Genomic DNA, 12,190 nt, shown 5'->3' with positions numbered 1-12,190 from the left:
GAAAGAGCCTGGGCTTTGGAGTCAGAGGTCATGAGTTCGAATCCCGACTCTGCCACTTGTCAGCTGTGTGACTTTGGGCAAGTCACTTCACTTCTCTGTGCCTCATTTCCCTCATCTGTAAAATGGGGATTAACTGTGAGCTTCACGTGGGACAACCTGACTACCCTGTATCTACCCCAGCGCTTAGAACAGTGCTCTGCGCATAGTAAGCGCTTAACAAATAACCAACATTATTATTATTATTATTCTAAGCACTGGGATATGTACAAGTTAATTAGGTAGGACACTGTGTCCCTCATGGGGCTCACAGTCTAAGTAGGAGGGAAAACAGGTATTTAATCTCCATTTTACAGTTGAGGGACCTGAGGCACAGAGGAGTTAAATGACTTGTCCAAGGTTACAGAGCAAACAATTGGCAGAGTTGATATGAGAACCCAGGTACTCTGACTCCCAGGCCCACGCTCTTTACACTAGGCCATTATGCTTGATGGGAAAAGTTTGCAGCTTCTCCTTGTGCCACGATCACTCCCACCTTCAGGGAACTGACCATCGGCCAGAGACATGCTATACTGGAAAGGCTTTTGACTCTGACCTTGGGGGTTTAGGGAAAAAGGTAGGGGTCACCCCAGGAATCATCATTTGGTCAGAATGAACAGACACCAGTGCTCTGAAGAGAGGCTGAGTCACTGTGGGGTTTTGGGCCTGCAATCCCAGGGCCTTTAACTCTCAGGGTCCCAATTCTAGTGGGAGATGGAGCAGCCTTTCTGGTGAACCCCCGACTCCGCCTTCCCCAAAGGGACACACAGCCACAGAGGAAGAGCCAAGAGTCTCTGAGAATGTCCATTGCTTGGAGTCAGGGCCCCGAGTACTGGGAGCTAGGCAAGTCTCTACTCTGTGGTCTCTGATCACCAAAGAGGCTGGGGGAGACTGAGACCCATGCCATCTTCTACCTACTTTCCAGTCTGTCTTATCACAGTGGAGGGATTCGAGGGTACCCCAAGCCAGAATCCTTTCTCCAACTTGTGGTGAAGCTGCTTGGCTGAGGCTTGCAGTTTCAGAGCTATTACATTTCTCTATAACTGACTCCACTTTTGCAATCAGAAACCAGTTCCCCTCAGAGTGACTCACTCCCCGTAATTCAACGTCTGTCACAAGATCCCCAGTGGCAACATGTGTATTCCGGTGAAGTGTTCTGTGGGAGTAGCTTGGAGATGGGTCTTCTCAGAGTTCATTTAGGTCAGTTTTGAAATGGGTCTTCCCAGAGTTCTGTGGGAGCAGTTTTAAAATCAGTCTTTCCAGAGGTCAGTGGGGACAGCATTGAAATGGGTCCTCCCAGAGTGCAGGGAGGCATCTTAGCCTCCTCCAGGAGTTTCCTCAGAGGTGCTGGAGGAGAAGGTCAAATAAAAGCGTCTTCCCCTTGACGCTGTTTAGTGCCATTGTTCTTGTCTGTCCGTCTCCCCCGATTAGACTGTAAGCCCGTCAAACGGCAGGGACTGTCTCTATCTGTTGCCGACCTGTTCATCCCAAGCGCTTAGTACAGTGCTCTGCACATAGTAAGCGCTCAATAAATACTATTGAATGAATGAATAAAAGCCTTTGCTGGGCTCCCTGTGTTTTAGAACCAGGGAGGTCTTTTCTGCCTGCCCTGGCACCCAGGTGGGTATCTTCATGTAGAAATCTGTCCTGCTTCAGTGGGATCCCACTTTCTACTAGTCAGTCTTCAGTGGGCATGGACAGCAACAACCTCCTTAGAAAGCCTCCCATAAACTGGGAGAAAATAAATTCTCCTCTCTAGGGGAAAGAACCCCAGTTTCCTTATCCTTTCTGCCTAAGGCTCTCTCCAATCCTTTGACAACTTTGTCCATCATCTCTGGATGCTACAGTTCCTTCACAGTGGGGTTCAGGCCTGGACTCAGCCTCTAGCAGGAGTCTGACCAGTGGAGACTGCAGATCACCCACCTTTGCTCTTTCTGTCTTGCCCTCTCACTCACAGGGAGATTCTGCTCTAGGCTGGCCTATTTGTCTCAGTCTAAGACTAATCATTTCCATTCCCACGTCCTATCTGCCCTCCTTCCTCTTTTGCTGGGGCTCCAGAAGTGGAAGGAACAGAGTCAAAAGGAGAGGGCACCCACAAGGATCAGAGAGAGGAAGCAGCAGAAAGAGAGGCTGGAGTCATTCTGCTGCGGGCTTGGCTGCATTTCCCCAATGAAGCTGAGGTGTTCAGGGAAAAAGGACCATGAAGCTCCAGGTGGCTCTGCTTCTTCTCTGGTTCCTGTGTGAGTAAGGGAACTGGGACAGAGGGCTTTCACTTGGTGAGGGGAGGTCAGGAGGAGGCAGGCAAGGGCTGAGGTAGAGCTGGAGAGGCAGCAAAGTTGGGGGTGGTTATTTCCTCTCCTGAGAAGGTTCTCTGTGTGAATTTATGGTTCTTGCTCCTAGGGGTCTTGAGGAAACTCTGGGGGAAACTCTTGCTGTTACCCCTGCCTGGAACCTCCTCCCCCATCAAACCCACCAGTCCATAGCTTCAAACCTATGAAATTCTTCCTCCTTCAGGAAGCCTTCCATTATTCATCTGCTTCTCCCTCCATCCCATCTCCCAACTGTTCTCTCAGCATTTATGCCCTCACTGTCACCTGGTGCACGAGGGGAGCCTGGTTCAACCCACTCCCCCAACCCCAGGGGCCTCAGGCCCTTCCCTCTCCCTGTGAGCCACTGGGGACACTGAGAAACCATGGCACTATTTACTGAGCACCTCCTGACAGCAATGCACGTATTGAGTGCCCAGAAAAGTATCACAGAAGCTCAAGGCATGTTCCCTGCCTACCAGAAGCTTCCAATCCAGGGGTGAGATAGACTCAGAACAATTCCCAACATGGAGTGTAGCTGGGCAAAGGAGAGGAGGCTCAGCCCGGCCCCTTGGGGTGTGAGGAACCAGGAGGGACTTGTATCTTCTAGGCTGTATCCCTGAGAGGTCGGCCAAGGACCTGAGAGGCTCCGGAACAGTGACTGGCCTGGTTGGGGGCTCCCTGACTGTCTGGTGCCGGTACCAGGAGGGATGGGAGTCATCTGAAAAATACTGGTGTAGAGGAAAAGTCTGGGAATCCTGCACCATCATCATCAGCACCTCAAAGTCCGGGGGGGAGAGGAGGAACGGCCGAGTGTCCATCAAAGACAACCACCAGGGACACATATTCACGGTGACCATGGATCGCCTCCAGGAAGGGGATGCAGGCATATATTGGTGTGGAATGAAGAGTATATGGCTGGACCCCAAACATCTAGTCAATGTGACCATTTCCCCAGGTAAGAGCTGTTGGAGAGAGAGAGTACATGTGTATATGCTTTTAAGTGTACACATCACATATGTTTGCATGTGTGAATGGCTGGGCATACTTGTGTGCATATGTGTTTATATGTGTGTGGCTTGCATCAGGGCTCTCTGGCTTTCCAGAGCTGTTGTCCCCTCCCTGCTTGTTACGACAAGAAGGGTAGGGTAAGGATCAGCTAGGACCTGGCCCCGATAGCAGCTGCCTGCAGGGAGGAGGTAGGTCGGGGAGTGGTTGCAGGGCCCAGTGTCCTGGCTTCTGCTCCACATAGGCAGTAGTACTGGTGTGGCCCCGGGGAGGCAGAAAGAGCATGGCTGAGTGCTTGGGCCTTGAGCAGGCTGCGGGGCTCTTCCTGAGCCTGAGAGGTGCTGCATTGGGCCTGGGGGGGCTCATTCTAACCAAGTCCCTTTACCGTCCAGGGTTGGGAAGGACTGAGTCCCAAGCTACCTGGCAGGGATGTGTGAGCAGAGGGAGGGACTGCAGGCCAAGTTGGGAGGGAGACCTCTGACCTGATAGACTTATATATTGCCAGGAAGAGTGATGACCACACACATCACCCAGATGACATCGGGCACACATGACTCCCTGACTGGGTAAGAAGAACTAGATACTCACTGTGCTGCACCCTGGAGTCCAGTTTGGCCAGGACTCCGGAGTTGGCATGAAGTTTCAATCAATCAATCAATCAATCATATTTACTAGGAACATACTGCATTCAGAGCACTGTACTGCTCAGTCTCTGTTAGCTCTTCTCTCCTTCTTACCCCTTAACTGAAGTTGTCCCTCATGGCTCAGTTCTGGGTCTCCTATTCTCAATCTACGGTTCACCTGCTCTCACAACCTCAACTCCTACCCGGTACCTGGGGAATTCCCAAAACTACCTTAGTAGCCTTGTTTTCTCTCCTCTGCATTCTTCCCTTTCCTCTTACCTAGAAGACATCTTTATGTGGATGCCCCAACATATCCAAAACTGAACTCCTCATCTTCTCTTCTAAGTCCTCTCCTCTGCCTAATGTTCCCATTACTGTTGACAATACCACCACCTTTCTATCTCTCAAGTCCATACCTTGACGTTATCCTTGACTCTTCTCTCTTCCTATCTGCATATTAAGTCACCAAATCTTTTTGATTCTTCCTCCACAACATTTCCAGAATCCACCCCTTCCTTTCCATACTAATGGTCACCAAACTGATCCAGGTAATCATCTTTACTACATTAGTCTTCTTACTGGTCTCCCTGCGTCCAGTCTCTTTCCTCTCCAGTCAATATTTCTCTCTAAAATACAATTCTGTGTTCACCTCCCTCCTCTTCCAAAACCTCCGATGGTTACCCATTCCTCTCCTTTGAGTCCCCACTCCTTGCATTTGCACCTCCTTCATCCAGAAACTGCCACCTGATGCAATTCCTGAATGGGAATTCACAGGCTGCCTCCAGTCCACAGGACTTCTGCCCAGTAGTCCCAGTCTCTTACCTAGCTAGAGAATTTCAGCTTCTGTCCTTGCTGCTTGCATTCCCTCTCCGTGTCCCTCCATCCGTCATCCCTCCTCTTATACTTCTGCCCTCCTGCCCCTGCCTGAGCTCTGGACCCTGAAAGAAAGACAGTTCCCTCTGATTCTGGATGTGTCTCTCAACATCCCTAACTCTCCCTTGGACCCGACCCGGAGTTATCAGACCAAAATTCCGGGATTGGGAGGGTCGGGGAACTGGGGGAGAGTGATCCAGTTGCAAGGAATTGAGGAAGAGGAGAGGGGGAGTGTGGGTCCTCTCAGGTGTCTCTGAGCTGTGGGGATGGATTTGGGGGCTGATGTAGAGGTGGGGAGTGAGTGCCACCAACCAGCTGTCTTTGGGTGGCAGGAAGGAAATGGGGGCTAAGTGTCCACCCCCCAGTTGTCTGTGGGCTGTGGGATGGAAGTGAGGAGACGAGGAAGAGTAGGGGGGTGAGGGCCCACCCTTCAACTGTGTGTGGCAGGATGGAGATGGAAGCTGAGCAAGAGAAGGGAGAGTATCAGCCCCTCAGCTGTCTGTGGGTGGTGGATTGGAGGTGAGGACTGAGGGCTGGAGGGCAGGGGAGAAGTCCCAGCTTCTCAGGGTTACCTCTCCTTTCTAGGTTCGATCTCTCCAGGCTAGAAGTCCTGCTTCCCCTGGTGTTTGTGGTTCTCCTGGCTGTGTTGTTGGGGGTCTCCCTCTTGGCATGGGGAATGGTGCGGAGGCAGAGGAAGGGTGAGTGAGAGACCATGGGCTGCTCCTCATCATGCCTCATCGCTGCTTCTTCCCATCTCCTGGAGGGTGGGGTGTCTCATGTTTCCTGGATCAAGGGATGGGGAGGGGCTGATTTCTTTGGCCAAAGCCACTGGCATCTTTTGGGTGGAAGTGGTGGTGGGGTTGAGGAAGTCACCCTCAAGCCGGGGAGACTGGGTCTGGGATGTTTGGGTCCAGGGACTTGATGCGGGGCAAAGAGTCTGGAGTCTCTATGTGCGCTCCAGGCTCCCCCGTGCTGTGTCTGTCTCCTCTTGTGACCCCTCTCCCTACTCCCTGCTCCGCTACTCACCCTGGCTCTGCCTAGGCCTGGCTCTCTAGGGAGGCATGTTCTGGTTCCTCAGGCTCTGGGTCCTCCTAGGGCAGAGCTTGCTTTTCTATCTGACCCCCATTGCACAACTTTCCTTTCCTCACCACACCCTCTCTCGCTCTCCCTGCCCAGGGACCAGCTCCTCCCCTCGACTCCCGGCTCACCACCACAGTCAGATGACAGGAGAACCTGACCCACTGGACAGTTCTCTCCGGCTATGGTGTGCCAGTCCTCTTTGACCCCTGCCATGTCTAGTCTAGGCAACACAGTCATCTCCATCATTTCCTCCTTTACCACAGCAGGCAGAGCCACTTCCTATTCATTCAATAGTATTTAGTAGTATGTACACACACATACATGCCCACATACAATGGCACACAGACCCACGCAAGGGAAAACACAAATACACAAAAGGGTTCACCCAAGAGCTCATGCACACTAGGAAATTAGCTCCTATCAGGCAAGGATTGTGTCTTTTCCTTTGAGTGGACTCTATCAGGCATCCAGTACAGAGCTCTGCACACAATAGGCCCCCAGTACTTCACTCTGCATGCAATAGGTGCCCAATACAACACCACCCACACAAAAGGGGCTCAGTAAATACCACTGATTGATTAAATATACAAAAATATATGTGACCCCCATCTCTCTCTCTCTCTCTCTCTCTCTCTCCCTCACACACACACATACACAGAGTGACTAAACATTGGTGGGGATGGCACTTTTAACTCTCTCCTCTCTTTACCCTTTGTAGTCACAGGAAGGTCTGCAACAACCCTGAAGCTGCAGGTAAGGAACCTGATGGGGTTGGGACAGAGAGGATTCTTAGGGGACAGAGAAATAGGTGGATCCTGGATGAACAGGGAGGGCTCTGCATGGGACAGACAGGCCAAAGGCAGGAACATGGAACTTTATCGGGTGAGCAAGGAGAGGGTGGAAGAAAGGGGTCACAGCTCATAAGTGAGGCTAAGACTGTCAGGCTGGTTGCTTCGGGATCTTCCCTGACTTTCTGGCTCCTTCCGCCCCTCTTGGGTTTCCCACTGGGGGCTGGTAGTTTCTGAGACCCACTGAACATTTCTTATGTTTCCAGTTTGTTTTGGACTGCCAGAGGGCACAGGATATGCTTTTATATTCAGTGAAGCTGTAACTTTAACCACTCAATGTTAAGCAAAGCAGAACTGATGTGGTTTGAGTGAATAGCTCAGGGGCTTTTCCTCCCAAGCCTGAGGTTTGCAGCCTAACCTCAGCTCAGAGGTGGTGGGGTTGGGAGGAAGGGGAGGCAGAAGGGATGGGGGCTGGATGGGGGTCTGGATGAGCTTCTTCTGGGTTGGAGGAGGTGAAAGCAGTGGTGGGGTGGCATGGGGGGAATTAGAGCAAGAAAGGCAGTTTCCGAGTAGAAAGAGCCCAGAACTGGCATCAGGAAACCTCGGTTCTAGTCCTGGCTCTTCCACTGGCAGGCTGTGTGACCTCGGGGAAATCACTTAACTTCTCTGAGGGTAAGATGGGGGCAAGATCCGTACTATCCATCTCTCTTAGGCTGTGAGCACTATGAAGACCAGAGACTGAGTCCGATCGGATTATCCTGTATCTACTCCAGTGTTTAGCACAATGTCTGACACTTAGGAAGCTCTGAATTAGTACCACTTAAGGAGGAAAGAGAGATTCAGAACTGCGAAGGGTGGAGACTACTTGAGACCCCGGGCAAGAGGCAGTCAGGAGCGGGTCACCGGGTGGAAACTATTCTCCCGTTGCCCCCTTGTCTGGATGCTCTGCCAAACAAGACGTTCTGTCCCAGGGCCTGAAGCCTTCTAACAGTGCCCTGAGCCACACGGATCTGCTGACCGACCAGAGAACGCCCACCACCCCCATTGCAGACCCCTACGGGGACAAGGTGACTTCGGCTCTGCCTTCTCTGCTCCCCAGTGCCTGTGAGGAAATGGAATACGTTACCATGGTACGTCCTCAGTCCAAAATGGCCCAGAGTGAGTGCTCTGACCTCAGCTTCAGTCTGACTTCAGCCCTGATCCTGGCAGGTCCCTGGGAGTAAGGGCTGAAAGCTCTGCACCAAAGGGTAACTAAGAAAACCCACTGACTGATTGACTGAAGAGAGGAAGAGCTGTTTCCTCAGAGAGCCTGGGAGATAGATAATGGAAACAGCTCAGATCAGAGGATCTCAAATCACTTTATAAAGAATCACCCTTATTCCCATGTGTTCATCCTCTTTGCTCCCTCTCCTGGGAGAGTTTATTCCCATTCTACAGAAGGGAAAATTGAGGCAGAAAAGGGGTGGGGACTGCCCTCACAGTCACACTGGCTCTTAGGGGAGGCTATGGAAGTAGAACCCAGGAGTCCTTATTCCCCATCGAGGGCTCTCATATACTTGATGTGGTTGAGATCCAACTGTATCTGCTCCCTCCCTGTTCCCACCCCTCCCACTACCTCTGCTTCCACTTCTCCCCTCCGCCCAGTTTCTTGTCCTCTCCCACTACCTCTCCCTTCTGCCTTTCTAACCTTCTTCCATTCTCTTTGCAGGTTTCATTCAGGAGAGAAGATGTTCCCGGTGCCCCAGGGTCCACCTCAGACCAGGCCCCGATCTATGGCAATGTGGGGCCCCTCACTCACTTTGCCCACCCTAGGAACGCTGCTGGGGAAGCAGAGTACACCTTTGTACGGAAGGGCTAGGCTGCCCAGGAGTGGTGGCCTTTTCCTCTCCCAGACGTGTCCCCTTGTCCCCACCCCCATTGCCTTTCTGCCTCCTCCCTGCTGGCTTGGGAACAGAGGCTCCTAACAATACAATGCAAGCCCCCAGTCTGAGCCATGCTCCCTCTCTCCATCCCGGGTTCCCAGCACCCACAGAAAGAGGCCCCAGGGCCACGTGGCCTGGTGGATAGGCCCAGGACCAGAGGGCATGGGACCCAAGTTCAAGGCCTAGCTCTGCCTCTAGACTGCTGGGTGACTTTGGGCAAGTCACTTAATCTCTCTGGGGATAAAATCTCTAAACTCTCTCCGTCAGTCAATCCATTGTATTTATCGAGCACTTGCAATGTGCAGAGCACTATACTAAGTGGTTGGGAGAGTGCAATATAGACTGTTAGAGTATGAGGGCAGGAACTGTGTCTGATCTGATTATCCTAGATCTACTCCAATCAATCATTGATATTTACTGAGCACTTTCTGTGTGCAGGGCCCCATACTCTGTACTTGGGAGAATTCCAATAGAGTTGGTAGCTGTGATTGCTGCCCACAAGAAGTTAATGGTCTTCCCTGGCTCTCAGCCCAGAGAAAGTGATCAGGATATACCGGTGATTGATTGACTGAATGATTAGGAGGGGAGATAATACCTAGTTCTACACAGGAGAATATGGTCAAAGGAAACAGGGAGAGAAATCCAGACTTACTTAATGGGATGGACCTAGATCTTAACCTGCCAGTCTTATCCCCAAGGTACCCCTGCCCTCTGATCCCTTCTCTCCACTCTGGCCTGAGTGGCGGGACTCCTTCAGCTCTCGCAGAGTCACGGGGTTTGGGACTCACCTGGGGTGCGCCCAGCGCTGGGACCCAGCGGGAGTTCACACAGAAGGTGGTCTACCACCCTACCAAGGAGAGAGGAGAAAAAGAAAAGTATTTGTTAAGCGCTTACTATATGCAGAGCACCGTTCTAAGCGCTGGGGTAGATACAGGGTAATCAGGTTGTCCCACTTGGGGCTCACAGTTAATCCCCATTTTACAGATGAGGTAACTGAGGCCCAGAGAAGTTAAGTGACTTGCCCACAGTCACACAGCTGACAAGTGGCAGAACCGGGAGTCAAACCCATGACCTCTGACTCCGAAGCCCAGGCTCTTTCCACTGAGCCATGTTGCTTCCCTAAAACCAGAAAACCAGAGTCCCCTTGGAACATCCAGACAAGAAGGACCGGGCTTCTTGACCAGTTGGTTGCTGCTGTCCTAGTGACAGCCTGCTCCCGGCCCAGCTCAGCCCCCTCCTTCCTGGTCCTTAGAAGAGGAGTAGGTGCTTCACCTTCTTCCTGCTTTTCTGGCCCCAGAATCAGACGTTCCATTAAAAATACAGAAAGTTCAACTCTGGGGGTCAAAGGCAAGGAGGTTCTGTGTTCAAGTTTTAACAATGGAGAACAGAGCTGGAGCCATCAGCCCTGTGACCCGAAGATGTCGATGCACCAAAATGACCATCACCACCACCACCACCGTCATTGCTGCCCCTACCACTGTCAGCAGGACAGGTCCTGGAATTGAGTTTGCAGCAGTGATTAGACTGTAAGCCCATCATTGGGCAGGGATTGTCTCTATCTGTTGCCGAATTGTCCATTCCAAGCACTTAGTCCAGTGCTCTGCAAATAGTAAGTGCTCAATAAATGCTATTGAATGAATGAATGAATAGATAGTGATGATTTGCACTGAGTCATCCACACTCTTTCATCCGGTTCCTGCCCGTACCTAGTGTCGCACCTGGAGATGGCCGTAGGGGAGAATGGGTTCAGTCTGTGGTCACAGAACATAATATCTCTGATACTTTGACAGTGGCAGCAGACACCTCTGGGCCCTTTCCTCTTCGGGAATTCGTCACTAAGTGCCACATTCAGAGTGGCTTAGTAAGGGTTCGGGGATTTTGACATTAGGTACAGGAGTAGTTTTCAGATCATTTGATTCTTACTTTGTTTTCTCTGACCTGAAACTTATTTTAGTATCTGACTCCCCTACTCAGCTGTAAACTCCTCGAGGACGGTGATCATGTCTTCTTTATCTACTGTACTCTTTCAAGCAGAGTACCAAACTCTGCACACGAAGGGAGCACAATAAATGCTACTGATAGATTGATTTCTTCCTCCCTCTTTCCCACCACCAAGTAAAGATGCTATAATGGATGTAATTCATTAGATTGTAATTTCCTTGAGGGGTGGGAACATGTGTCTTGCCCTTGGGAGTACTCTTCTCAGTCCTCATCACAGGGTTCTGCACGCAGTACATTCACTTACTTGACGGAGAGGTGGAATGGGAGGAGAGGGGTAGGACGTCTTGAGCTAGGATAATTAGGTGTGGGCAGAGTTGGTGCCATGGGCCAATTTCCTCTCTGGTTGTTGGACCTGCCCTCATCTGCCTCTATTTGCTCCAGTCACTTGCCATGAATTTTATTAGGCTGGTATTTTCTGTTTTTATGCTGAACTCCAGGGGAAGTTATGGGGAATGAGGAAGTAGGGGAGGGAGAGAGAGAGTATAGAGTGGGCAGATGCCAGAGGAGGAAGGGTGAAGTTGCCCCATCTTCTTGATCAAATGGAGCTGGACTAGGGAGACAGGAAGATGCCTTTTGTCCCTGCTTTACTCCTTCTATGGATCCCAGGTGAGTGGGGAGCGAGACCCTGGCCTCAGGAACCTGTTCAGGGCGGATTGATGGAATCAAGAGGAGGGGAAATTAGTAGTGAAGACCACTGAGTGTGTGTGGGAGTGTGTGTGTGTGTGTGTGCATGAGTGTGTGTGTGCATGAGTGTGTGTGTGTTTGTGTGTGCATGTGTTGAATTTGGAATTGAGTGTTCACTAATGTCCTGATTTCCTGACTGATCATTTAAGTGGACTGACCAACCCCTTCCCCATCTATGCTGAGAATCTGGTTGTAGCAGGAGACTGAGGCAAACACTCTGTCCCCTTCTCTGGCTCTCCCACATTGGGCACATTTCTCTCCAGAGCTCAAAAGGTCCAGAATGCAGTAATGGGTGGCCGGAGACAAAGAAGTGAGTTTTGAGGAGGAATTTAAAAGAGGGAATTTTCCAGGCAAATGAAAGAAGTTTCTTCCCACTATAGGGAGTTCAGTTGAGGGGACAGAGAGGACGTGAGATAGAATGGGGCAGAGAAAAGAGTAAGGGAGGAAGAGGAGGAAGGAGAAAGGGAAGGAGGAAGAGGAGAAGAGGGAAGTAGGCATGGGCATGGGCAGAAAAGTCCAGATTTTTGCTGAGAGTGTGTTCTTTGGATGTTGACATTCACTTCACTGATTTTAAACCGGGCTCAATGCCCAGACTTTGGGATTTCCAACTTTCCAGAAGAAACTCCACCTCTGAGCCTCCAGATTTCACTTCAAGTTCCTGCTCCACTCATCCTCCCCCTCAGACCACACCCTCTCTCTTAGCTTCCCTCCCTTTCCCAGCCACTCCTCTACACACACGTATGCATTCCTATATATATATATATGCCCCCCCCACACACACACACACGCTCTAGATTAGCTGAGTAGCTGAGAAGCAGCCACAGCAGTCAGAGCATTGGAGAAGAAAAATTGCTTAGGCCTCTGCTGCT

General features: G+C 51.1%; 1 protein-coding gene across 2 annotated transcripts; it reads left to right on the top strand.

Annotated features, from left to right (window-relative positions):
* Positions 1-2,095: 2,095 nt before the first annotated feature.
* On the top strand, positions 2,096-8,974 carry CD300LF (CD300 molecule like family member f). 2 transcript variants are annotated; one of them, XM_007669869.3, is made up of 7 exons: positions 2,096-2,276; positions 2,953-3,300; positions 3,856-3,916; positions 5,432-5,544; positions 6,645-6,679; positions 7,686-7,844; positions 8,423-8,974. In XM_007669869.3, exons 1-7 carry the CDS (start codon positions 2,237-2,239, stop codon positions 8,570-8,572), a joined length of 906 nt encoding a protein of 301 aa, XP_007668059.2. In that variant the 5' UTR covers positions 2,096-2,236; the 3' UTR covers positions 8,573-8,974. The 2 variants fall into 2 exon arrangements, with proteins under 2 accessions (XP_007668059.2, XP_007668060.2); XM_007669870.3 differs by lacking the exons at positions 3,856-3,916; positions 5,432-5,544.
* Positions 8,975-12,190: the final 3,216 nt, after the last annotated feature.

Source organism: Ornithorhynchus anatinus, unplaced genomic scaffold (assembly GCF_004115215.2).
Source record: "Ornithorhynchus anatinus isolate Pmale09 unplaced genomic scaffold, mOrnAna1.pri.v4 scaffold_264_arrow_ctg1, whole genome shotgun sequence".
NCBI classification, from domain to species: Eukaryota; Metazoa; Chordata; class Mammalia; order Monotremata; family Ornithorhynchidae; genus Ornithorhynchus; species Ornithorhynchus anatinus.
Note: the sequence above shows the minus strand (reverse complement) of the source record. Positions and strands in the feature narration are given on the sequence as shown.

Coding starts and splice junctions, on each gene's coding strand:
- CD300LF (XM_007669869.3), top strand. CDS start 2,237: ATGAAGCTCCAGGTGGCTCTGCTTCTTCTCTGGTTCCTGT. Junction 5,545..6,644: donor GGTGCGGAGGCAGAGGAAGG/GTGAGTGAGAGA, acceptor TACCCTTTGTAG/TCACAGGAAGGTCTGCAACA. Junction 6,680..7,685: donor CAACAACCCTGAAGCTGCAG/GTAAGGAACCTG, acceptor GTTCTGTCCCAG/GGCCTGAAGCCTTCTAACAG.